Here is a 27,065-nt window from a genome sequence, read left to right as displayed (position 1 = left end):
GGAGTTGTGTTTGTGTACTCAGTTTCAGTCACAGTGGGCTGCCTGTCTCTAAAGCATAGTATGTCTTCTGTATCTATTATGGCAGGTGAATCTGGAATGTCATTGTCAGCCTGTGCTGATTACCGAGGTGGGATATGCAACATACCCACTTTGTCTTCATGCCCTGACAGATCATTAGTCACCAGCAAGATAACTGATGCCCGGCAATTACTGATCGAAACTCCTGCGGGCTATACCGCAGCGATGAACACAGAAATAAAACCACTTATGGTAAAATTCACTGTTTAAGAATCATTTTCACATTCAGCTTTTAAAGACTGAAAGTTTTATCTATCCTGGAGTTTCATAAATGTATAAGCACTTTAGATGGGTTCAGTAGGTGCTTGTTTTCTTATATTAAATTCAGAATAAATGTTCAAAGGTTTTTCATTTGGCAACCTTAATACAAAGGCAACTAAGCCTTGTGAACATCGGTAAAAAATACAGATACATAAAAAAAAAAATACTAAGTTAGTTACATTTTCCTAGCAAAACATATACAGCAAAAATGTAATAAAATGCCAACTACAGCCAAAACTTTTTATCTGGTTTAGGATACAGTAATAAAGGGTTGGAGCCTCTTTTAAGTTTATATTGCTGTCTGTGTCCCTGTTGTGGCAATTTCACACTTTAAATATCTCCACTAGGGAAACAGACAAAATCAGTAGAGTCAGGATAGGTTAAATGTGTTAAACAATACACCCGCGCCAATAAACTAATTATGCAAATCAGATCAATAAATAGATAGCTGGTACTTCAACCAAGTGAATGCTAAAAAATTGTGCACAAAGAGCAAATAGTGCTTACCGACATCAAAATAACAAAATTAATATTGTGACAATGTGTACATCATAACCCAATGCAAAACATATAATGTGCAAACAATGTTGCAATTGAGCCGGGGGGGGGGGGGGGGGCTGGCTATTTTAACAAACAGACCCCTCGCTCAACACATGTGTGTAAAAGCAAATCAGTGCCAAAAGAAAACACAAACAAAGATGTGCATAAAGTGAATAAATGATAGTGTTCTTTAAGTCATCCAATGAAAAGGCTTCCTCCTACATGGATCATGTGATAAGTGATAAAGTGCAGATGCACACTTACCAGAAGTTGCAGATCCACCTGCCTTATGACAGGAAAGATCACAAAGGGCTTTTGGGGTCTCCCTAACCTCCTTGGGTCATTCAGCAAATCCTGGTATTAAATGAAAGAAGAGAGGACAAACTCCTCGTAGTATAAAATTGTAGAGGTAGTTTATTAAAAGCCTCAATGGACTACAAGAGTGTAACAGATAGAATGGTAAAGGGTCGTCTTCAAACCTCCTGTGCGAACAACCGCACTATGCAGTGGAGGCTGTGGAAATTGCAAGACCCACACCGGAGTCAGCATGCGTTCCACCTGACATAGCATGTGCGTTCCAGCCTTATGCATTTCATCATCAAGCGTGAGGTCATCAGAAGCTGAAGATCATGCTGTGCTAACTCAATATATATTTCCTCTCCACCATATTGACTCCCCCCTTACATACATACAGATGGATTTATGCAAATCATGTGGCAAACAGGATATGACCTGTGCACATAAATGCCATTCAAAATATTAAATGAACTTAAAACTACCTAAAATATTTAATTACAGTACAGGACAATAATCATAATCTACATCTAAGGTCCCAGTTGGGTATTATTTTGCTCCAAAATACATAATTTAATCATGAATAGGCACAAATGCCCCATATTAGATTCCATTGACCACTAAGTGTCCATCTAATTTTGGGCATTTGGGCCTATCCATGATTACATTATGTCTTGAGCAAAATAATATCCTGTCAAAATGGTTTGTAAATTAGAGATACAGGTGTTTTGTCAGATTAGGCGACCCATCAGAATTTGTAACAGAAGTGACGTTCCGTCGCCCTCATCTTGCTACACCCCCACTCGTCCACTGCAAGGATGCAGTAAGAAGGCGGCAAGCCGACATCTTGTTACACTGGAGTTTTGCATTTCACACTTATTTTTAACAGTAAACAAAGCTTATATAGTGAAATACAGTATTTAAAAAGGCATCTGGCTGTTTAGATGTTGAATTTTAAAAGCAGCCTGCTGATCTCAGAGGTTTGCTGATCTGTCAGAACAGCGGTGCTTTTAAAAATTAACATCAAAACAGCCTGAAGGATTTAAAAATACAGAATTTTACTATATATGCTTATTTAACTGTTAAAAATACGTGTAAAATGCAGGACAACGGAGGGTGTAACAAGATGTCCGCTTGCCGCCTTCTCACTGTATCCTTACTGTGGACGAGTGTGAGGTGTAGCAAGATGGCAATGTTATATACTCCACTGCCTGTTCCAGGTAGCGCCTGCTTATGAATTATTTCACCATATGATGGTTTGGCACAAAACTAGTACTTAAAATAAACTTGTACCAAGCCAAATTCAAGGCTACAGTTAGAATTTCTTAGACTATTAATTTCTTAGAATATTATATTCCTAGAATATAATTTCTTAGAATATTTGCTGTATTTCTCAGAATAATAATAGTATTAGAATAAGCGGCTTCAGTACTTTCTTATCACTTACCATGTAAAGAGGTCTGACCCCATACATAGCACACTTGTCACAGATCATGAGCTTGGCGGCTCCTTGGTTTTCTCTCAGTACAAAGTTCTTACCATCTATTTCATAGTTGGCTTGCCAGTAACATTTCTATAATTTTAGTACAGTTGACGTTCTAGGCAAAAGTTGGTCTTGAGTTGGCCCATGGGCTGCTTCAGTTGTCACTTTTGAAATTGTTAATTTACCAACCAGCAACTAGAGTATAAAGTCTTCCTGTGGTGCTAATTGTGAAGAAGTGTGCAACAGAATTTTAGAGGGCAGGCCTGCACATGCTAAAGCTATTGGTCCCCTTACATGAGTCTTGTGAACATATGGCAGTTCAGTGTATCAAGGGGGAAGTGAGGGTCAGTGTGAAAGAGCAGAGTGAGAACTGCAAAAATAAATGCTCTCTGGGGCTGATAAAAAAAAAGGCAAAGCGAGAAGTATGGCTGTTGTCCATAGCAAACAGTCAAGTAGTAGCTTTCAAATTTGAACACAATCTTTTAAATTTAAGTGTAAGGTTTATGGTTGCCATGTGCAAATATTCAAGGTATCTTTTTACTCTTTGCTTTTGACCATGAATTACAGATTTTCTTTTTATTTCAGGATCACATGACTCCTTCAGCTTCTACATTGATGAGGCATCACCAGTTGGACCAGAACAGCCAGACTCTGTCCAGAACTTTGTGTCTGTGTTTGGAACAGTTGCCAAAAAGCTCATGAGAAAGTGGTTAGCCACCCAAACAATGAACTTTAACAGCCAAATGGAAGCTGGAATAAGATATTTTGACTTTCGGATTTCAACAAAACCTAGAGACCCTGATAATGAGTTATATTTCGCTCATGGATTATTTAGTGCCAAAGTTAACGAAGGCCTTGAACAAATCAATGCTTTTTTGAACACTCACCCGAAGGAAGTGGTATTTTTGGACTTTAACCATTTTTATGGGATGCAAAAGTACCATCATGAAAATCTAGTCCAGATGCTAAAGGACATATTTGGGAACAAAACATGCCCGGCTATTTTTGCCCAGGAAGTAAGTCTTCATTATCTTTGGGAACGGAACTACCAAATTTTGGTGTTCTACCACAGTCCAGTGGCACTTGAAGTTCCATTTCTCTGGCCTGGGCAGATGATGCCAGCCCCATGGGCTAATACCACGGACACAGAAAAGCTAATTCAGTTTCTACAGTCGTCTATTACTGAACGGAGGAGGAAAGGCACCTTTTTTATTTCTCAGGTGGTATTAACACCAAAAGCTAGTACTGTTGTCAAAGGGGTTACCAGTGGACTAAGGGAAACTATAACAGAACGGTAAGAAAAATTTAAAAAAATTTGATTTCTTGTTTAAATATTATCAAAAAATTCACCTTTGAAATGCCATTTCCATTTATACATATATACATATTGTAACAGAGGAACTTGAAACTGAGGGCCAAATCCTCAAAGAAGATACGCAGGCGGAACTGCTGTTCAGCCTGCGTATCCCTGTGCCTATCTTTGGATCTGATATAGGTGGGAATACTGTATTTGGTAGGCAAAAAGCTGGGTAAGCATACATGCTTGGAGGAGAGGGCTATGTGTGGACACTGTTGCTGTTAAAATGACAGTGTCTGCCTAAGTTTTCTAAAAATCATGCATTACTATTGAGGCTTGTTTTGAGAACCAAGACAAAAAAAATGCTACACTATCTACCCCATAACATATTCATGTTAAGTTCTATAAAAGCTCCATGTTGATCACTTCTGCCATGTGTTCTGTCTGAACCTGCAATGGGACAATGGGTCCTCTTTGTCAATCAGCTTCTTACTTCATCTTGTTTAAATAAACTTTGACACAAAAAAAAAATGGAAGCTGATTGGTTTCTATGGTGAGCTGCACCAGATTTTGCACTCTCCAGTTTTAATAAATCAACCCCACTGATTTTTGAGGCTGTTGGGGGAAAACGGGATATTAGGTACTGTATAAACTAAAAGAAATCAGTGTGGGTATTTCAGGAGCAACACATCCAGTCACTATGAATAATGAATATAAAAATGAGAGTCTTATTTTTAATCCAAATCCTCACCATAAAAATCTGTTCAGTGGACTTCCCTCTAAGGAGTATTATGCCTACACCACATAAGTCTCTTAATACAGTTTATATTTATGAATAAATATATATGGGTTTCAAGATGTTTTCAGAACGGAAGACTGGTAAAAACCAATGACACATAGATGAAGCAGTATTTTTCTGTACAGAGCCGTCCAGAGCAGTTAGCCCATAGAGGAAACCTTAATTCTCCAAATATTTAAATATTTAGGGTCAAATCAAAATATGCTATGCTAAACGTTTTCCTAAAGTGGATTTAAACTCTCATACCACGAACACACGATCGGAAATTCAGACAACAAATGTTCGTTGTAAGCTTTTTGTCGGAAACGTGTTGATCCCAAGCCCTGGGTTAGAATTTTAGTTCACATGACCTACATCAGTTCTACTTTATTGACACCGGTGTTAGCTGTGTTTTTCTGTCTAAAGACTGCATCAGTATTGTGTAATCAAAGGCAGACAAACAAAGGGACCAATTTTAAGCCCCCAGCTATTTACCAGTGGCTGGGGGCTCATAAATTGTCAAGTAAAAACACTTATTTTCTTTGTATTGATGGTCAGATAATTATATCTTGATTGACAGAAATTGTTTGTATTGACTGACTTATGATTGTGCCTTCATTGTATATTTACGATTTATATTGTAATATATTATTTATTGAGTTTCTTGAGAAGCAAAAGAAACCAGAAACAGAACATGAAAGTAGCAATAACAAAATGGCATTCAGACTTAGGCCTCGTACACACGACAGAGTTTCTCGGCAGAATTCAGCGAGAAACTCGGTCAGAGCCGGATTCTGCCGAGAAACTCTGTCGTGTGTACACTTTCGGCCCGATGGAGCCGCCGAGGAACTCGTCGAGAAAATAGAGAACATGTTCTCTATTTTCTCGTTGTTCTATGGGAGAACTCGGCCTGCCGAGCTCCTCGGCGGCTTCAGGGCTGAACTCGCCGAGGAACTCGACGTGTTTGGCACGTCGAGTTCCTCGGCCATGTGTACGAGGCCTGACACTGCATAGTCTTGTTAGTGAGTAGTAAATAACATTCAAAATAGAAAAGAGCATAAACACAGTTGCAGAAAATTTCTTGGTAATTGTATGGACTCGTCTGGGGAGGAAACCAGCCTAGTCATCAAACTATCAACATTTAAGTATAAATTGTTACTAAACCCACAAGTAAAATCAGTCTGTATATGCAGCATAGCATGATTGTAATACTCACTATGGAACTTAAGTGGTTAATGCTCTACATTGTGTAAAAAATATATTTTATCCTGTATGCACCTCTTGCACTGTCTATCTGGGGGACACAGGCAGGGTAGCCGACCTGCACATACTCAGTTGTGTCTTTTATGCTGGAGCGAAGATGTATTTGTTCTCAGAGCTAGCCAGGTTACATGATATTGACATCACACATGTGGGCATGTATACAGGCTGTAGTGGAAGTCCCCTCCTACCTGAACTCTGAGCACTGGAGAAACTGTGCAGTTTATCATGTAACCATAATATACATATCATCCAAAAAGGTATATAGTGGCAGTATTTGTTATTTATTTTTTGTCATCATCTTTATTGAAATTTCACAAGTCAGGGAACAGGTTCAAAAGCGATACAGGTATATACAATGGTAAGGTACAGTATAACATTATAATATGACTAGAAATAAAGTTGTCTCGTACTTTAATCAAGAGATTGTCAACTCAGAGAGACATTTCCTATAGAGTTAAGAAAACAATTTTGTCTAAACTTAGACTATTGTAGAATAACGGAGTCTCAAAATAATTATAATTTGTTAATATCTAAAGTTCTTAATAAACGAAGTGTTAAGGGATTATCGCTCTCATTTTCCAAGTAAGAGAAAATTCCAGCGATTGATAACGTCATAAAAAACAAGAAATACAATTATGAGAGAAGCCTCGTACACACGACCGTTTTCCTCGGCAAAAACCATCAAGAAAAATGCTCGCAGAGCTTTTTTGCTGAGAAAAGCGGTCGTGTGTATGTTTTTCGTCGAGAAAACTGTTGTGGATCTCAACGAGAAAAAAAGAGAACATGCTCTCTTTTTTCTCGTTGAGAGTCTCAATTTTTTCGTTGTGGTTCTCGTCAGGCTGGTTTACGATGAGAAACACGTTAGTGTGTATGCTTAGAAACCCGCGCATGCTCAGAATAAACTATGAGACGGGAGCACACCTTCAGTAAAAGTAGCGTTCGTAATGGAGATAGCACATTCGTCACGCTGTAACAGACTGAAAAGCGCGAATCGTCTCTCACCAAACTTTTACTTAACACGCGGTAACATGAGATTAGCAAAAGCAGCCCCAAGGGTGGGGCCAGTATAATCTATCTTCCCCTTTATAGTGCCATCGTACATGTTGTATGTCACCACGTTTGAGAACGACGAGATTTTGTCTCGACAGTGTGTATGCAAGGAAAACTTGACAAGAATCTCTTCAAGCTTGACAAGAACCGCGTTGAGGAAAACAAAGTTTCTTTTACAACAAGATTCTCGGTCATGTGTACGAGGCAATAGGGTTAGAAAAGAAAGGAAAAGGAGAGAGGAAAGGGAAGGGATCTCCGAGGCAAGGTGTGTTTCCAATCATATATTCAATATGAGAAAATTAAAAACCATGAGAAATGTACCCAGGCATCAATAGGGTTGCATCGAAATTAGAAGACAGGTAATGTGTCGTCTAAGGGAGCCATATATTCTTCTGAAGGGAGCATTGAGATTTTCTAGATGGTGTTAAGGTAAGTGTAGGGACTCTAAAAGAAAGTTAGAAAGTTTGGAATGCCCGAATCTGTGGGTTGAGTCACTGCGGGATCATCTTTGAGATTGCATAATGCACTATAATAAGCTTGGAAATTGTTTGTAATGTCTTTAGGGTGGTACGTTTTATCACCATGTGAAAGGTAATGAATATATGGGATAATTTGTCTTGTTCTACGTTGCTTAACTTACGCTGCAAGTAACTTGCCTGCTTTGTTGCATGATGCTTAGAAGTTAGCCCGTACATTTTGTAGTAATTTGGTGTGTTGTGTTGACAGGAGGCTCCTAAGGAAATTTCTAGCTTGGAATTTTTTGTCACTAGTGTGTGGTGTGGAGTAGGCTTTGTTTGTTAATTGTAATGTTTTGATTGTGTCTAACAATTCAGTCAGCTGCTGTGTCCTTTGGCGTTTGTCCTTGGAACTAAGTTTAATTAGGATGCCTCAAATGTAGGCCTTGTGTGCGCACCATAGTAGGAATGGATCAATGTCCAAGGAAGCATTCATTTAGAAGAAGTCCCTTAGATATTCGCTGATGTTGGAGGTATCAACCAAAGATCATTGCGCCAATTTGAGAAGAATGGGTTGTTGACTTTCTCTCCATGTGTTATGGGAATGGGTGCATGGTCAGATCACACGATGTTGTGTATTTCTGAGGCTAGACCCTTTGTAGGAGCTATTTGTCTCCTATGAACATGTCTATTACGGAATATGTGCAGTAGGGTTTTGAAAAAAAAATGTAATCTCTTTCTAGAGAGTGTTGATATCTACAGATATCAAACAGGTTGTTTTGATGTAGAAAAGATGATAAAGCAGATGCGCGTCGCTTTTTTCAGCGAGGGGCCTTTGATGTTAATGGAGGCATCTGGAACAATGTTGAAGTCCCTGCAAATAAATGTACGTCCTTGTATGTGTTTTTTTATATTTCTACATTGCTTTCGGAGGAACGGAAGTTGTCTGGTGTTAGGAGCATAAATGTTAAATGTGGTATATTTTACGTTGTGGAGTTTGCAGGCTACAATTATGTATCGTCCTTGCTCGTCAGTTGTGTGGTCAATCAGTTTGAAGGCCACAGTATCTTTGATTGCTATGAGTACGTCCTTTGCATTTGTGCAAAAGATGTGCAGAATTTTTTTGAGGAATAATGTAGGGACTTTTTTCCAACAGAAGTGTGTCTCTTGGAGACATTGGGGGTTATTTACGAAAGGCAGATCCATTTTGCACTACAAATGCAAACTACAAATGCAAAGTGCTCTTGAAATTGCACTGAAAGTTCACTTGGATTTGCCTTTAGTAAATAACCCCTATAGAGTATATATTTGCCAGTACACCACGGATCAACAAAAAGTGGCATCCAAACTGAATATTTATTGCATGATCACAACACAAGGAGAGTGCAACGTTTCAGTGTCATGCAGGACCCCTTCATCAGGCATGTCTTGGAGAAATAGAACGCCACATTGGAGCTTTCGTGCCTCTGACATAAGGGTAGTTTAACCCTTTACGTATGATTTACTTATGATTTATATTGATTGACAGATAGAAATTAGCCATTTCTAGTTTTACATGCCAATAGAAGAGGTACCAGCACCTGTCTGTTTCACATCTAGTACAAATGGGCCCAGAAGGTCACTGTACAGCTGCACAGTTTGCACAAATGTTTCTTTCATGTGTGTAATATTCTTATAAGAGCTGATATCTAAATCTTAAACTCATATTTTCCACTCCCTAATGGCTGAAAATAGTCTTTGTAATATTTTTTTTTCTATTATACTCCCATCATCCCCTGCATACAGGCTAACAAGACAATGTTTTCTTTTTTTTTTTAACAATAAGGTTTTAATACAAAAATATGAAGTGGAGGTCCAAACAAAAAGTGAACCTCCGCTTTTCGGAACCCTCCCGCCTCCGGTGTCACATTTGGCACGTTTCAGGGGGAGGGGGTGCAGATACCTGTATAATACAGGTATTTCCACCCACTTCTGGGAATAGACTCCCGCGGGAGTCACGCCCCTCCAGCCCCCCCCTCCCTGTCTTCTGGGAAAACACACTGGTCCCAGGAGACAGCGGGGACCAGTGAGGACGGGCCGCGCCGCTTGCGCATGCGCAGTAGGGAACCGGCAGTAAAGCCACAACGCTTCACTTCCTGATTCCCTCACCGAGGATGGTGGCGGGGGCAGCCGAGAGACGAGCAATTGCTCGGCCTCGGCTGCCGACATCGCGGGCGCGCTAGACAGGTAAGTGTCCATTTCTTAAAAGTCAGCAGCTGCAGTATTTGTGGCTGATGTCTTTTTAAAAAAAGAATTTCGGGTGGACCTCCGCTTTTAAGTGCGATAAAGTAGCCAACAATACACATAAAAAACATAGTAAATGTTACCAGGCTTAACTATCTATGTCATAGTAGCAGAGTATGATATACTGTATGACAAAAGGTAATGACATCTCAGGAACAGTAACAGCATTGTATAACCAAATAATGGGCTCAATAGAAATATAATACCGAAAAGATATCTAGTATCTAGGTAAATAACATTTTTCAAAACAAGGTTAAACGATAAAATGACAAACAGCAGAAAAGTAACGTTACTTCTATACACAGGGTATTGCTAGGCACCAATTTTTCATATTTTTGAAAGTGTGGTCATGACCAAATAAATAAATAAGATGGTGCCATGTTTTTCAGACTAAATAAAAGGAAGTAAAGGAATTGAACAGTTAGTTTGTATCTTTTGTGGATCTAAAAAGATAAAATTATTTTAGAATGATACAATTTATAGCTGGACTTATTTTTTTTACAAGTTTTTATTGTACAAAAGACCCCTTTAAGGCAAACCACCAGACAGAAGTCCTTTGTGGCTTGAAATCTTTACTTGATGTGAGGCATTACTCCATAATTCTCAACTGTTCTTCATTTGGAGGAACTGCCCTTTTGGAACCAAATCTCTCTGTTCCTCTTTCTTAACAAAAATTACTATTAAACTAGCAAAAGTTTTATAAGAAATTGAACTTTTCATCCAACCTTTAACCACTTGCCATCTGCCGCATGCCGATTTACGTTGCCAGAATGGCAGGGGACAGGCAAATGCGGGTACCTGTACATTACTTTAAATTTGCCACCCAGTGAATGTGCCCGCGGGTCCCGCAAACTTGATGTTCGCCGGTGGCCCGCGATCGTGACACAGAGCTGCAGAACGGGGAGATGCCTATGTAAACAAGACATTTCCCTGTTCTGCCTAGCAACATGACAGATCTACTGCTCCCTGTCATCGGGAGCAGTGATCTCTGTCATGTTCTAGTGAGACCATCCCCCCACAGTTAGAATCACTCCCTAGGACACACTTAACCACTTTATCGCCCCTAGTGTTTAACCCCTTCCCTGCCAATGTAATTTATACATTAAACAATGGCTATTTGTAGCTCTGATCACTGTATAAATGACAATGGTCCAAAAATAGTGTCAAAAGTGTCCGATTTGTTCGCCATAATGTCGCAGTTCGATAAAAATCACAGATCGCCGCCATTACAAAAAAAAAGAAATGCGCAAACCAATCAATATACGCTTATTGCGATTTTTTTACAAAATTTGTAGAAGAATACATAGGCCTAAACAGAGGAAGAAAATATTTTTTTAGATATATATTTTTTATGGATATTTATTATAGTAAAAAGTAAAAAATATTGTGCTTTTCAAAATTGTTGCTCTTTTTTTGGTTATAGCGTAAAAAATAATATCCACAGAGGTGATCAAATGCCCCAAAAAAAAGCTCTATTTGTGGGGGGATATCAGTTGGTCATTAGTTTTTCATCCATTTTTCATCAGTTTTTTTACATCTGCCACCTAGAGTCCTTAACCACTTAGGTCCCTTTCAGACGTGCGGACCGTATGTCCGCATTTTCATCCATCCATTGCGGATGAAAACGGGACATACATTGGTCCTTATGTGATTGCGGATGTCAGCGGATGACCATCCGCTGACACCCGTAATCATCCGCCTCTGCAAAGCCCTGCAAAATCGGACAGAAGAAAATCCTATTTTTCTTCCGTCTGGCGGATCGGATGAACACGGACATACGGTCCGTGTTCATCCTATCCCCCCATAGGGGAGAGCGGAGGAAAGACAGGGCGGTCCCTGCACAGTGTGCACATCAGCCAATTTTGACACATTTTGGGACAATTGTCATTTTCACAGCAAAAAATGCTATAACAATGCATTGTTTACTGTGAAAATTACAATTGCAGTTTGGGAGTTAACCACTAGGGGGCGCTGAAGGGGTTAAGTGTGATCTCATATGTGTTTCTAACTGTAGGGGGGTGGGGCTGGACGTGTGACATCATTGATCATGCTTCCCTATATCAGGGAACACACGATCAATGACAGCGCCACAGTGAAGAACAGGGAAGCTGTGTTTACACACAGCTCTCCTCGTTCTTCAGCTCCGGGGACCGATCCCGGGACTCCAGCGGCAATCGGGTCCCGAGGCCGCGGTCACGGAGCTTCGGACCGGGTCACGGGCGTGCACCGCGGGCGTGCGCCCACGACCCACGGCTGAGCACTTAAAGAGGACGTACAGGTACGTGCTTGTGCCCAGCCGTGACATTCTGCCGACGTATATGTGCAGGAGGCAGTCCTTAAGTGGTTAATCGACAACTGCCATGATGCTGCACATGTGATCAGTTACGATATCAGCCATTGGATGGTTTGACAGTTTGGTTGAGAGCACAACCAATGGGGTACCAGAAATGAAACTGTTTTATGGATGAGTTTACTTCCACTTTAAGTTTTAGAGCCACTTTGTCATGCAAAAACTGATCATTTGTCCATTTACATCCATTTTTAGCCAGTCTTTTTTAACAGAAGAAAAATAGGGCTTTGGTCCTTCCAAAAAATGGATGTTGAGGGAAGACGGAAGTGGATGATTATTCGTTTACATCCGTTTTTCCTTAGAGATACATTTTAAGTCAGTTTTTTCATCCGTCAACTGATGGATGAAATACAGGCAAACGGTCCGCATGTGTGAAAGGGCCCCAATCTCCAAACTGTGGCTTGAGGGCCAGGTGCAGCCCTTTGCCTGCCCTTTTTAAGCCATTGGGACACCACTCCTCCCACTGACACCAATGAAGTGGCACTATTCCTCTCACTGACACCAATGAGAGGCCACCATTTTCCCCACTCACATCAATGAGGGGGAACCATTCTCCCCACTGACACCAAGGGGGACATTTTCTACTTCAACTGGCCACAGTCTGCCCCCCTTAAAGTGGTTGTAAACCCTTTACAACCATTTTATGCTACAGGTAAGCCTATAATAAGGGTTACCTGTAGCTTACCTGCACGGTTTAGGAGATATGCCCTGTACCCTGCATGTGTCAATGTCATTGGCACATGCGCACTAAAGCAAACTGAAGCAATGGCACATATGTGCCGTTGCTTCAGTCAGTGTGCCATTACCGCCGGCTCCCGCGTGCATGCTATGCATACTAGCTTATTATGCCTTTGTCTTACATTTATTTATTTTTTCAGGGTTTACAACCACTTTAATGTCTGAAGAATCGTAAACTTGCCCTTTGTTTAAAAAGATTGAAAATCCATGCCCTAAATTATAGAATTTTCATATTTCCAAAACCCAGTATAAAGAAAAAGCAGTGGTGGAAGAAAAGGATGTGTGTGTTTAACCATTTGCCGCCCGCCCACTGTCAAATGACAGAGGGATGGTGCGGCTCTCGTTATGGGTGGACGCAGCTCTTTAACCACTTAAGCCCCGGACCAATATGCAGCCTAAAGACCCAAGGTGTTTTTACAGTTCGGGACTGCGTCGCTTTAACAGACAATTGCGCGGTCGTGCGACGTGGCTCCCAAACAAAATTGGCGTCCTTTTTTCCCCACAAATAGAGCTTTCTTTTGGTGGTATTTGATCACATCTGCGGTTTTTAGTTTTTGCGCTATAAACAAAAATAGAGCGACAATTTTGAAAAAAAAGCAATATTTTTTACTTTTTGCTGTAATAAATATCCCCCAAAAACATATATAAAAACATTTTTTTTCCTCAGTTTAGGCCGATACGTATTCTTCTACCTATTTTTAGTAAAAAAAATCGCAATAAGCGTTTATCGATTGGTTTGCGCAAAATTTATAGTGTTTACAAAATAGGGGATAGTTTTATTGCATTTTTATTTTTTATTTTTTTTTTACTACTAATGGCGGCGATCAGCAATTTTTTTCGTGACTGCGACATTATGGCGGACACTTCGGTCAATTTTGACACATTTTTGGGACCATTGTCATTTTCACAGCAAAAAATGCATTTAAATTGCATTCTTTATTGTGAAAATGACAGTTGCAGTTTGGGAGTTAACCACAGGTGGCGCTGTAGGAGTTAGGGTGCACCTAGTATGTGTTTACAACTGTTTGGGGGTGTGGCTGTAGGAATGACGTCATCGATCGTGTCTTCCCTATAAAGGGAATGACGCGATCGATGCGCCGCCATAGTGAAGGACGGGGAAGCCGTGTTTACACACGGCTCTCCTCGTTCTTCAGCTCCGGGGAGCGATCGCGACGGAGCGGCTATAAACAAATAGCCGCGCCGTGGTCCCGGATCGCTCCCCGAGCGGACCCGACCTCCGCATGTAGCGGGGGGGGTCCCGATCGGACCCCCCACCCGCTAATAGGCGAGGACGTACCTATACGCCCATGTGCCTGTACGTGCCATATTGTGGACGTATATGTACATGGGCTGGTCCTTAAGTGGTTAATGATCTGATCAGCTGTGTCCAATCACAGCTGATCACATGTAAACATGGAGATGGCGGTAATCGCCTCTCCTCGCCTCACACTGACAGAGTGTGTGGCAAGGAGTGCTGATCAGCGGCATCGCCTTGCAGAGGAGACCTGGGCAAGGTAATCAGGGCACTGATTATCAGTGTCCTGATTACAGAAAAAACACAGCAGTGTCCATCAGTGCCACCAATCAGTGCCCATTAGTGTCACCAATCAGTGGCCATTAATGATGACAGTCAAAGCAGCCTTTCAGTGCCGTCCATCAATACCCATAAGTGCATCCCATCAGTACCGCCCATCAGTGCCTATGAGTGCTGCCCATCAGTACCCATTAGCGCCACCCGTCAGTGCTGTCTATCAGTGCCCACCAGTGCAGCATATCAGTGCCACCTAGCAGTGCCCATCAGTGTGGCATATTAGTGTCTCCTCATCAGTGCCACCCAATCAGTGCCCATAAGTGCTGCCTCATCAGTGCCCATCAGTGCAGCCTCATCAGCACACATTAGTGAAGGAGAAAAATTACTTATTTACAAAATTTACTGACAGAAACTACGAAAATTGAAAAAAAAATCTGTCTTTTTTCTTTTTATTTGTGAAAAAAAACAAAAAAAAAAAACAGCAGTGATTAAATACCACCAAAGAACGCTCTATTTGTGTGAAGAAAAATAAAAAAAATCATTTGGGTACAGTGTTTTATGACCGCGCAATTGTCATTCAAAGTGCGACAGTGCTGAAAACTGAAAAATGGCCTGGGCAGGAAGGGGGTGAAAGTGTCTGGTATTGAGGTGGTTAATCGGTTATTTTCATATAAATTCTTAGCACTCCACATAACTGGGGACATGGCAGGGATGTTTTCTTTACTATATTCTTCGTACAAAAAGCTGTTCTCAGTAGGTTGGATTGATTGATACCCTGAATTTATATTTTGTAATTGTTACTCACAAAATGACTTATTCTGGTTCCAGTCTGTGGTTTACCTTGTATAGATAGGCAGGGGTTATTATAAATGCTTGAGAAGACTTGTTCACTCTATATATGTGTCTGTTTCCTAAGAAGTGAGTTAACCTCCCTGATTATGGCAGATTTTTGATGCTGAAAGCGGTACATTGTTTTGCATGGAAATTTGGCGTTTTATATTGTAGGCCTGTAATTCTTATTAATAACACACTTAAATCTGTCCAAACAAGAGTCTAGTAGACACCCCGGGTATTATAAAGTTTAAAACACAAAATCATAAATTATAATATAATAAATAACATAAATAATTATAACAAATACAAATATAATAATAATAAAAATGATTCAATAATGTAATTAAATCAAAAACACTGAAAATTGCTCAGTTGCAGAATTGTCGCTGTCATTACTTTCAGTGTTTGATGACGAATTTCCCCACAAATCACTATCACTCAATTCTGCAAGTGTTTCTGATTTATTATCGCTGTTTTCTATCTGGTCTAAAACCACTTTTGACATAAAGGGACACTTTTTGGTTGCTTAGTAAATGAGCAGAAGTTCTGGTGACTTCCATCATCCAATCATGTGCAAGCACAAATACTTTTATTTTTATTTTCCTGGCACGTGATTGGGTATTCTTTGCAAAGTAAAGCTTTACATAATTTACTAAGTTCTGGAGCAACTGAACTTGCAGAGTGCAATTGCACATTGAAAAGTGCACAGTCTATTTGGCTTTAGTAAAACAACCCCTGTCTCTGTGATCCTCCTCTTCTTCTGCTGTCTCCAAATAATAACCTGATATTTACAGAGCCAGGGGACGGGCTGCACATGCTCAGTTTGGTGTGTGTGTTTTTTTTTGGGAGAGTGCATGTGATCATCACAGGGCCAATCACCACTGTCAAGACAGAGAATTAGGGGAGAATGAAAACTCCTACTACAAGCTTTACTAGGAACTGATAGAAGTCACAAGGCTGCTATATACAGCTGATGAGAAAATATATTTAGTAGTTTATATTTACTAAAATAATTGAATTTCCATGTTCTGTGTACTGTGGGAGGCCAGATGTAGTGAATGCAGGGTCCTGGGTTTAGTAACACTTAAAAAAAGTAAGCGGTTTACATTCCTTCTAGGCGCTGCATATAGAATTCTCACAGCTGTGTGGAGGTCTTAGTGACCTTGTTACCTTCTGTTCACTGTAAAGATGAAGTCCTCAGGGCAGTCAGAACTACTGCTGTCTCTCTAGATTTGTACTCTCTTTATTCTGACTGCTGTATATATTCCCAGGCAACTGTTATCAACAGTAGGGGGTTGATTGGGTAATGAGAGCCAGATTGTACTGTACGGAGCAGGTGAATATGTGATCAGTAGCCTTTTACAATAAGGGAATCAGCTGTAATATATCCTTTGCATCAATCTTCCACATCTGTTCAGTAATCCATTGCAATACAATTTGGGGGCATTGCCTCTGTGCACGTGTTTACTGTAATATATACACTCACCGGTCACTTTATCAGGTACACCTGTTCAATTGCTTGGTAACACAAATTGCTAATTAGCCAATTTACATGGCAGAAACTCAGTGCATTTAGGCATCTAGACGTTGGTAAAGAGGACTTGCTGAAGTTCAAACCGAGCATCAGAATGGGGAAGAAAGGGGATTTGAAGAGCAACTCCATTTTACTTTAGAAAAAAAAACGTCTGGGTAATCTATGTACATTGTGGGGGATTTTAACAAACTTTGTTGCAGATTCCTACCTTTTGTTATTCTGAAGAAATCCCTGTGTGTTTCTCTGTTCTCATTTGCTAAGTGAGTCTAATGGGAGGGGTTTCATAAGTAACCAGATGTTGCACCTGCAGGGCTCTAATTAAGGAAGTTGCAGGGTCTGCATCCCTTTAGACGTGATTTCATATTAGGAGTATCTTGCCAAAAATGACATTCTTGTTGCAGGGGATGCCTGAAATCTGACTTGTATCTTAGTGCAGACCTCTGGGAAGATCAGTGAGCCAATCACACAAGCAGGAAATGATTCTGGGGGCCATACTGTACACATTCTGTATACAGAACACCTCCAGGTTGCCATATTGCATTGCATTTTACAGAAAATGACAGAGCTCCAGATTGAATAGGAAAGGTAATTTTTAATAACATTCAATAACAATATGACTTGTGTCGCAATTGTAAATGCTATATTATTATTTTTTGGGCTATTTTTCCCCCACAAAGGTGGAGTTAGCTTTTAAATAACTTTGAATGTGGCATGGTTGCTGGTGCCAGACAGGCTTGTCTGAGTATTTCAAAAACTGCTGATCTACTGGGATTTTCAAAAAAAGAAAATATCAAGTGAGCGGCAGTTGTGTGGACGAAAATGCCTTGTTGATGTCAGAGGTCAGAGGAGAATGGGCAGACTGGTACGAGATGATAGAGAGGCAACAGTAACTCAAATAACCACTCATTACAAACAAGGTATGCAGAATACCATCTCTGAATGCACAACTGAGGAAACTGGAAACTGAGGCTACAATTCACACAGGCTCATCAAAATTGGACAATCGAAGATTGGAAACATTTTGCCTGGTCTGATGAGTCTTGATTTAAGATGCCACATTCAGATGGGCGGGTCAGAATTTGGTGTAAACAACATAACAACATGGATCCATCCTGCCTTGTATCAACGGTTCAGGCTGGTGGTGTAATGGTGTGGGGGATATTTTCTTGGCACACTTTGGGGCCCTTAGTACCGATTGAGTATCGTTTAAACACCATGGCCTACCTGAGTATTGTTGCTGATCATATCCATCCCTTTATGACTACAGTGTCCCCATCTACTGATGGCTCCTTCCAGTAGGATAATGCACCATGTCACAAAGCTCCAATAATCTCACCACTAGTTTCTTGAACATGACAATGAGGTCACTGAGCTCCAATGGCCTCCACAGTCATCAGATCTCATCCAATAGAGTACCTTTGGAATGTGGTGGAACAGGAGATTGGCATCATGGATGTGCAGCCAACAAATCTGCAGCAACTGTGTGATGCCATCATGTCAATATGGACCAAAATCTATGAGGAATGTTTCCAACACCTTGTTGAATCTTTGCCATGAAGAATTAAGTAATGTCCACATCTCCCCCAGTAATGTCCACATCTCCCCCGTAATGTCCACCTTTCCCTTGTAATGTCCACATCTCCCCAGTAATGTCCACATCTCCCCCGTAATGTCCACCTTTCCCTTGTAATGTCCACATCTCCCCAGTAATGTCCACATCTCCCCCGTAATGTCCACCTTTCCCTTGTAATGTCCACATCTCCCCCGTAATGTCCACCTTTCCCTTGTAATGTCCACATCTCCCCCGTAATGTCCACCTTTCCCTTGTAATGTCCACATCTCCCCGGTAATGTCCACATCTCCCCCATAATGTCCACCTTTCCCTTGTAATGTCCACATCTCCCCGGTAATGTCCACATTTCCCAGAATAGAAAGCACACAAACAGGCAGCAGACGATTACATCAGCAGACCGCTAATAGGCCGTCGCCGGGTGTACCAAGATGGCCCCGGCTCTGGAGCTAGGCCGAAGCCGTGGCCTTTTCTATGGCCGAGAACGCAGACCTCAATCCGCCGGATCTCGTACTCTACCAAAATTATTTTAATAAATCAAAGAAATTAACGGTTAATCGAGGAATTAATTGTTAATTTCCGCAGCCCTAGTAATTTCCTATTAGGAGTATCTTACCAAAATTACATTTTTGTTGCAGGGAATGCCTGAAATCTGACTTGTATCTTAGTGTAGACTTCTGGGAAAATCAGTAAGCCAATCACACAAGCAAGTAATGCTGTTTCTGGGGGAGTTCTGTACATATTCTGAATATGTGGTATACTGCTTATCTTGTCCCTGCGTCCTTCATTATGTTGGCAGAACTATACGCACATTTTGCAAACAGTTTGGAGAACCCTGCCGGTTCATTGAGGAGGGCAAAGACAAGCATAGTGTCCCCGTGCACTTTGCCGACTACCACAATAAATTGACAGCAGGCCTCAAAGTCTGGATCATTAAAGCAGTTCCAGGTAGACTTCCTGAGGCAGAAAGATTCCATCGTCTCTGTCAAAGGGAGACATAATGGATCTATGCCCTTGATGTGCTATCTCCAGGAGCTATGAATGAGGAGTTGGGGATTAGCACAATACTGTAAATCCTTTATAGGTATTGATAGATATTTACACCTATAACGTTATGCCCATATGTTAATCTTTGATGTTTACTACTTACAGGCTTTCCCTATGGTGTAAGGGGCACACAGTATCTCACAAAAGTGAGTACATGCCTCACATTTTTGTAAATATTTTATTATATCTTTCTTTTCATATGACAACACTGAAGAAATAAAACTTTGCTACAGTGTAAAGTAGTGAGTGTACTTTACATTGTAGCAAAATGTTATTTTCTTCAGTGTTGTCACATAAAAGGATTTAATAAAATATTTACAAAAATGTGAGTGTACTCACCCTCAAAATAACTCAACACACAGACATTAATGTGTAAACTGCTGGCAACAAAAGTGAGTACACCCCTAAGTGAAAATGTTCAAATTGGGTCCAAAATGTCAATATTTTGTGTTGCCACCATGATTTTCCAGCACTGCCTTAACCCTCTTGGGCATGGAGTTCACCAGAGCTTAACAGGTTGCTACTGGAGTTCTCTTCCACTCCTCCATGACGACATCACGGAGCTGGTGGTTGTTAGAGACCTTGCGCTTCTCCACCTTCTGTTTGAGGATGTCCCACAGATGCTCAATAGGGTTTAGGTCTGGAGACATGCTTGGCCAGTCCATTACCTTTACCCTCAGCTTCTTTAGCAAGGCAGTGGTCATCTTGGAGGTGTGTTTGGGGTCGTTATCAAGTTGGAATACTGCCCTTCGGCCCAGTCTCTGAAGGGAGGAGATCATGCTCTGCTCCAGTATGTCACAGTACATGTTGGCATTCATGGTTCCCTTAATGAACTGTAGCTCCCCAGTGCTGGCAGCACTCATGCAGCCCCAGACCATGACACTCCCACCACCATGCTTGACTGTAGGCAAGACACACTTGTCTTTGTACTCCTCATCTGGTTTCCGCCACACAAGCTTAACATCGTCTGTACCAAATACGTTTTTATCTTGGTTTCATCAGACCACAGGACATGGTTCCAGTAATCCATGTCCTTAGTCTGCTTGTCTTCAGCAAACTGTTTGCAGGCTTTGTTGTGCATCATCTTTAGAAGAGGCTTCCTTCTGGGACAACAGCCATGCAGATCATTTTGATGCAGTGTGCGGCGTATGGTCTGAGCAATGAGCAATTTCAACCTCTGCAGCATTGCTGTCAGTACTCATCCACTATTTCCCAAAGACAACCTCTGGATATAACCCTGAGCACATTTAGTCAACTTCTTCAGTTGACCATGGCGAGACCTGTTCTGAGTGGAACCTGTCCTGTTAAACCGCTGCATGGTCTTGGCCACCGTGCTGCAGCTCAGTTGCAGGGTCTTGGCAATCTTCTTATAGCCTAGGCCATCTTTATGTAGAGCAACAATAATTTTTTTCAGATCCTCAGAGAGTTCTTTGTCATCAAGGGGGCCATGTTGAACTTCCAGTGACCAGTATGAGAGAGTGAGAGTGATAACATCATATTTTACACACCTGCTCCCCTTTCATACCTGAGCCCTTGTAACACTAATGAGTCACATGACACCGAAGAGGGAAAATTGCTAATTGGGCCCAATTTGGACATTTTCACTTAGGGGTGTACTCACTTTTTTGCCAGAGGTTTAGACATTAATGGCTGTGTGTTGAGTTATTTTGAGGGGATAGCAAATTTATACTGGTATACAAGCTGTACACTCACTACTTTACATTGTAGCAAAGTGTAATTTTTTCAGTGATGTCACATGAATAGATATAATAAAATATTTACAAAAATGTGAGGGGTGCACTCACTTTTGTTAGATATTGTATGCTTTCAGACCATTGCTGGCTCTGTGACACAAAGACCGGCGGAGCTTAGTAATTAGACCTCCCATTTAGTCCATCCCCCTCCTCTTCTCCCTCTGGATGCATAAAAGCCAATTCCATACACAGGGGCATAGGTCTGATGAAGGAGCAAATTGCTCATGCTCCGAAACGCGTTACCGCCCCTTGATGTCAGCTCTGGCCTATATATTCCAGGGTGGTTCTGGAAGTCCATCAGCTATCTTGCTTCCTCGCTTCTCCCTCTACTGTCAAAGCTGTGGGCCAGCTCTCCCTCCCCCTAAAGCGAAGCACTCCACAGGATGCCCATTATGCTGACTGAGATGCTCATTTGATCTACTACAGTTTAAGTGTTTTTAACTGCTTTTTATGAATAAATACTCCTTAATACTGCTCTTAAAAGTGCCTTCTGTTTTTTTACTTTAGTTTCCTCCAGAGCTTCTGCCCAAGGCAGCTCTACCCTTCACCCCCCTATTGTCCACCACGCTCTATTATTGTTCATTAGAAAGACAGAGAAAAGATTGCAGACTCTCTCAGAGCCTCATGAATTCACCAAACAGATATACAAGTATCACATTTTTATTACATACAAAGTTGTTCATTAATAAATACAGATATGTGCTTAAAAATATCCCAATAAGGGAGAGCTCTTTTAAGCAAATATCTGTGTTTTTTTAAAGAACAATTTTGTATTGAATAAAATGTTTATTCCTTTATATAAATATCTGTTTGGTGAATTCATGGGGCAGAAAGCCCAACAATCTTTTCTCTGTTTACTGTTATATGATGGTGAACTAGACATGTTCAGAACAAAAAAAATTGCTTTGTTTCAATTCGTTGTTTACATAAATAAATTTAGTTAAATTTGTTTCATTTGGAAAATTTTCTAAATTCCATTTGAAATCAAATTTATTCTGTTCTTTTATTTTCTATTATACTCTATTCTTTTCTATTCTATTCAAATTCAATTTTATTCTATTTGAATTTCGGAAGATGGTTGTATTGTTATATTCTTTTTATTCTATGTTATTGTTTTTCTATTCTATTTTATTATATTCTATTATTTTCTCTTATTTAATTTCCTGTTCTATTCTTCCTACTCTTTTCAAATTCCAATTTCAGAAGATATATATTCTTTCTATTTTATTCTATTATATTGTTTTTTTTTGTCAATTCTATTATTTTCTATTCTATTCCAATTTGAATTTCAGAAGATATATATTCTTTCTATTCTATTCTATTCTTTCCTATTCTATTTGAATTAAAATGTATTCTATTTGAATTTCATAACATGGTTATATTCTTTCTATTTTATTCAATTGTATTCTTTCATTTTCTGTTATATCCCTTTTATTTTCTATTCTATTCTATTTCATTCTGTTCTTTTATTTATATTTAAATACAGTATTTGTGCCCATAATTTAGCTTTAAAATGCAATTCTAGGCAAGTAATGGTATACAGTAATAAACCTGTTGTAAAAATGAAATATCCAACCAGCCTGTGCTAGGTGAGCTGCAGTACCTAAAGAATAAGTTCACCTTGCAAAAAAAAAAGTGCCTCTTTTTTCTTTTTAAGGTTATGCGCTCCCTCAAACCTGGAAGCCCTGCTCCACTAGTAAGGGCTCTGGTTGTGTGGATAGGTGGTGTGGACGCATGGTTGGATTAGTATACTGTACATATCTAGGGGGTGCCCTATCTGTAGACATTGCCACTTTACCCAAAATATAGCTCTTTACCCACGTCCTTCATGAGACTAAGGCCTCGTACACACGATAGGTTAAACAGAGGACAACGGTTTGATGGACCGTTTTCATCGGTCAAAACCGATCGTGTGTGAGCCCCATAGGTTATTTAACCATTGGTTAAAAAAAAGCCAACTTGCTTTAAATTTAACCGATGGATTCCTAACCGATGGGAAAAAAACGATCGTTAGTAGGCCCAACCATCGGTTAAAAATCCACGCATTCTCAGAATCAAGTCGACGCATGCTTGGAAGCATTGAACTTCGTTTTTTTCAGCACGTCGTTGTGTTTTAAGTCACTGCGTTCTGAAACGATCGTTTTTTTTTTAACTGATGGTGTGTAGGCGCGACGGACCATCAGTTAGCTTCATCGGTTAACCGATGAAAACGGTCCATCAGACCGTTCTCATCTGATGGAATGATCGTGTGTACGCGGCATTACACTTCTTATTGCTGGGTTTTCATTTTGCCTGGATTTCATCCGTATAAAAGACTTAGGAGAGAATGAGCTGTGTAACAAAGTAAGGCTGAAAATCTATTTAATAAAATTTTCTCTGCGTTTTATAAGGGTTATTATGTCGCAATGTTTCACTCCAGTTCTCAGTTTCAGAGCTTTGGCTATATTGCTTTTTTGTTCCTTGTGCTGCTGTGTCATATTAAGTTCTAAAAAAAAAACTACTAAACCTCACTGTGGAAAAATATCTTGGTTATTTCCTTCTTGCTTTTTTTATTTATTTTGTACTCCTTTGTAGATAAATCAGCAAACCTTGCAAGCTTTGTGCTCAGTCACCCACATCCATTGTAACCGGCTTCATAAAAGGAGATTGGATCCCTCCTATTTACATTAGAAAAGGCCTCTTACTGCTCCCAGTGCCCAGATAAAATATGTTCTGTTTATGAACATCAGTGACATTCTGCATAACGGGAGGAACATAAAGGAAAAGTCTTGTCCATAGCAGATGGTCAGATCAGAGCTGTCATATTTGTGGAGCAAAATGAACAAGAAAAATATACGGCTTCTGTGGGTGACAGCTCTTATTTTCTTACTATATTGGATATTTACAGAGTAGAAGGGACTTGGCTAATGTCATGTAAATGCAACTCCTTCATTTATGAATATCAATGTCCAGTGTGGGGCAGTTTAAGAATGCACAGAAGCAAAGCATTGAGTCATGTGATCTCACCACAGCTGTCATTTGTAATAGGTCATGTGATCTCCACACAGCTGTCATTTGTAATAGGTCATGTGATCTCCCCATAGCTGTCATTTGTAATAGGTCATGTGATCTCCACACAGCTGTCATTTGTAATAGGTCATGTGATCTCCACGCAGCTGTCATTTGTAATAGGTCATGTGATCTGATGGGGTGATTATTACCGCGCTTACCACGAGAGTGGGGGAAGGGGGAGAGAGAGGGGGTACAGCTGCTGCACTGGATGGTGTATCAAACCAGGAACAAATGAAGAATAAAGGGGTAGTGCTGCGCTATGAATGGGGAATGGGGTAACGAGCAAAGGAAGTGTGGCAAATCCTTATATATGGAAGAATATACTCTGACTAGTGATCATAAGTAACAATAATAAAGAATGGTAGTGGTAAATTCTAATAAGTAAATAACATCAAAATAAAATGTGCTACAATGCAGCCAAGGCTAGCAGCTAGCCTTGGCTGCATTGTAGCACATTTTATTTTGATGTTATTTACTTATTAGAATTTACCACTACCATTCTTTATTATTGTTACTTATGATCACTAGTCAGAGTATATTCTTCCATATATAAGGTCATGTGATCTCACCTCAGCTGTCATTTGTAATAGGTCATGTGATCTCACCTCAGCTGTCATTTGTAATAGGTCATGTGATCTCCACACAGCTGTCATTTGTAATAGGTCATGTGATATTCCCTCAGCTGTCAATTGTAATAGGTCATGTGATATTCCCTCAGCTGTCAATTGTAATAGGTCATGTGATATTCCCTCAGCTGTCATTTGTAATAGGTCTTGTGATCTCCCTATAGCTGTCATTTGTAATAGGTCATGTGATCTCCACACAGCTGTTATTTGTAATAGGTCATGTGATCTCCACACAGCTGTCATTTGCAATAGGTCATGTGATATCCACACAGCTATCATTTGTAATAAGGCATGTGATCTCACCACAACTGTTATTTGTGATAGGTTGTGTGATCTTCCCACAGCTATCATTTGTGATAGGTCATGTGATCTTCCCTCAGCTGTCATTTGTAATAGGTCATGTGATCTCCATACAGCTGTCAATTGTAATAACTCATGTGATCTCACCACAGCTGTGATTTGTGATAGGTCATGTGATCTCCCCACATATGTCATTTGTAATAACTCATGTGATCTCACCTCAGCTGTCATTTGTAATAGGTCATGTGATCTTCTCACAACTGTCATTTGTAATAGGTCATGTGATCTCACTATGGCTGTCATTTTTGATAGGCAGTGGCGTAGCGTGGGGGGTGCAAGGGGGACCACCGCCCCGGGCGAAAAATTTAGAGGGGCGCTGTCACGAGTGTGGAGAGGAGGGAGCGCCAACAACAGATGGGACATAGGAACATATGCACAATGTCACCACTCCAGGCTTTACCAGTCATTATCAAGCACACTCTCCTCTTCCCTACAGCCACTGCTGTCTAACACAGTTGATCATGTGACCAGACTGAAGCTATCTGAAAATAGGTAAGTCCATGGGTCAGGGGGTGCAAATTACTTGCTTCGCCCCAGGCTCTGACAATCCACGCTACGCCACTGGTGATAGGTCATGTGATCTCCTCACAACTGTCATTGGTAATAGGTCCTTTGTAATAGGTCATGTGATCTCCTCACAGCTGTCACTCGTGATAGGTCATGTGATCTCCCCTCAGCTGTCATTTGTATTAGGTCATGTGATCTCCTCACAACTGTCATTTGTAATCGGTTATGTGATCTCACCACAGCTGTCATTTGTGATAGGTCATGTGATCTCATCATGGCTGTCATTTGTGATAGGTCATGTGATCTCACCACAACTGTCATTTGTAATAGGTCATGTGATCTCCTCACAACTGTCACTCGTGATAGGTCGTGTGATCTCCTCACAACTGTCATTGGTAATAGGTCATGCCATCTCCCCATAGCTGTCATTTGTAATAGGTTATCTGATTGGATTTCTGAAGATCTGTGCATCATGACTACCGTAAAGGAAGTGAATATAGAATACTTCACACTTGGCAGCACAATCACATTTTGGCCCGCAGTTTTTAATTGGAATGTACGTATACTTATTGTATTTTGATAACTTTAGCGCCTTCTGTTTTTATTATGAGCTTTTTTGTATTTTGGTTGAGGGTGATTCAAACAATGCAAGAACACTTTTTGGGAATCACATATGAATTGTCCCCCTTTGACTAGCAGAGTTGAAGGGAAAGATGACCAGTGGTGGGCTAAAACATTTCTTAGACTTGAAAATATTGTTATGAAAATGTGCCCCTCTTATGTTTCAGAAAGTGAGGATTTATCTTTAAAGCCGATTATATTATACAATCAGCAGTGCTTATACCATCCAATGCACCTAAATATAAGTAACTTTAACATTAAAGTGCATATATCTGTTTAAATTATTAACGTGCAAAACAAAACATATCTATGTAGATATATCTATATATAATAAAATGCACAAAAAGGTAAAACTATCTTTAGTGAAAGTTTCTTATATAATTGTGATCTTCTCTTCACTCCTAACTACATGCTTAACTTTCTCCAAGATTAGTGCTCTTGTGTAACAAATTTGAAACACTTACAAATTTTATTTCCTTCCTATCACCGAAATGGTATTAAAGCTCAATCAAAAATACCTTTGATTCGTCACACTTCAACATTTGCATTATAATCAGGTTATTATGTGTCACCACTTCTACTCCTCTTCTCAATGAGTGAATAAGATCTCATATAGCAATTCAAAATGAAGTATGCAAAGTCAACTTTTTATACCATAAATCCGTTTTTTTAAATTACACAAAAACAATGAAAAAATTGTTCCCCTCATGTGTAGAAAGTGCTCACAAGATTATTACAACTGCTTTTAACAAATAGATCC

General features: G+C 40.2%; 1 protein-coding gene across 1 annotated transcript in view; it reads left to right on the top strand.

The window, feature by feature from the left end:
• The window catches only part of PLCXD3 (phosphatidylinositol specific phospholipase C X domain containing 3), a 161,499-nt gene that overhangs the window by 78,609 nt on the left and 55,825 nt on the right, over window positions 1-27,065 (top strand). The window contains exon 2 of the mRNA XM_040338834.1: window positions 3,242-3,950. Coding sequence (XP_040194768.1) covers window positions 3,242-3,950 — 709 coding nt within the window. The remainder of the gene's footprint in view (window positions 1-3,241; window positions 3,951-27,065) is intronic.

Source organism: Rana temporaria, chromosome 1 (assembly GCF_905171775.1).
Source record: "Rana temporaria chromosome 1, aRanTem1.1, whole genome shotgun sequence".
NCBI lineage: Eukaryota > Metazoa > Chordata > Amphibia > Anura > Ranidae > Rana > Rana temporaria.
This window is presented reverse-complemented; position numbering and strand designations above follow the sequence as displayed.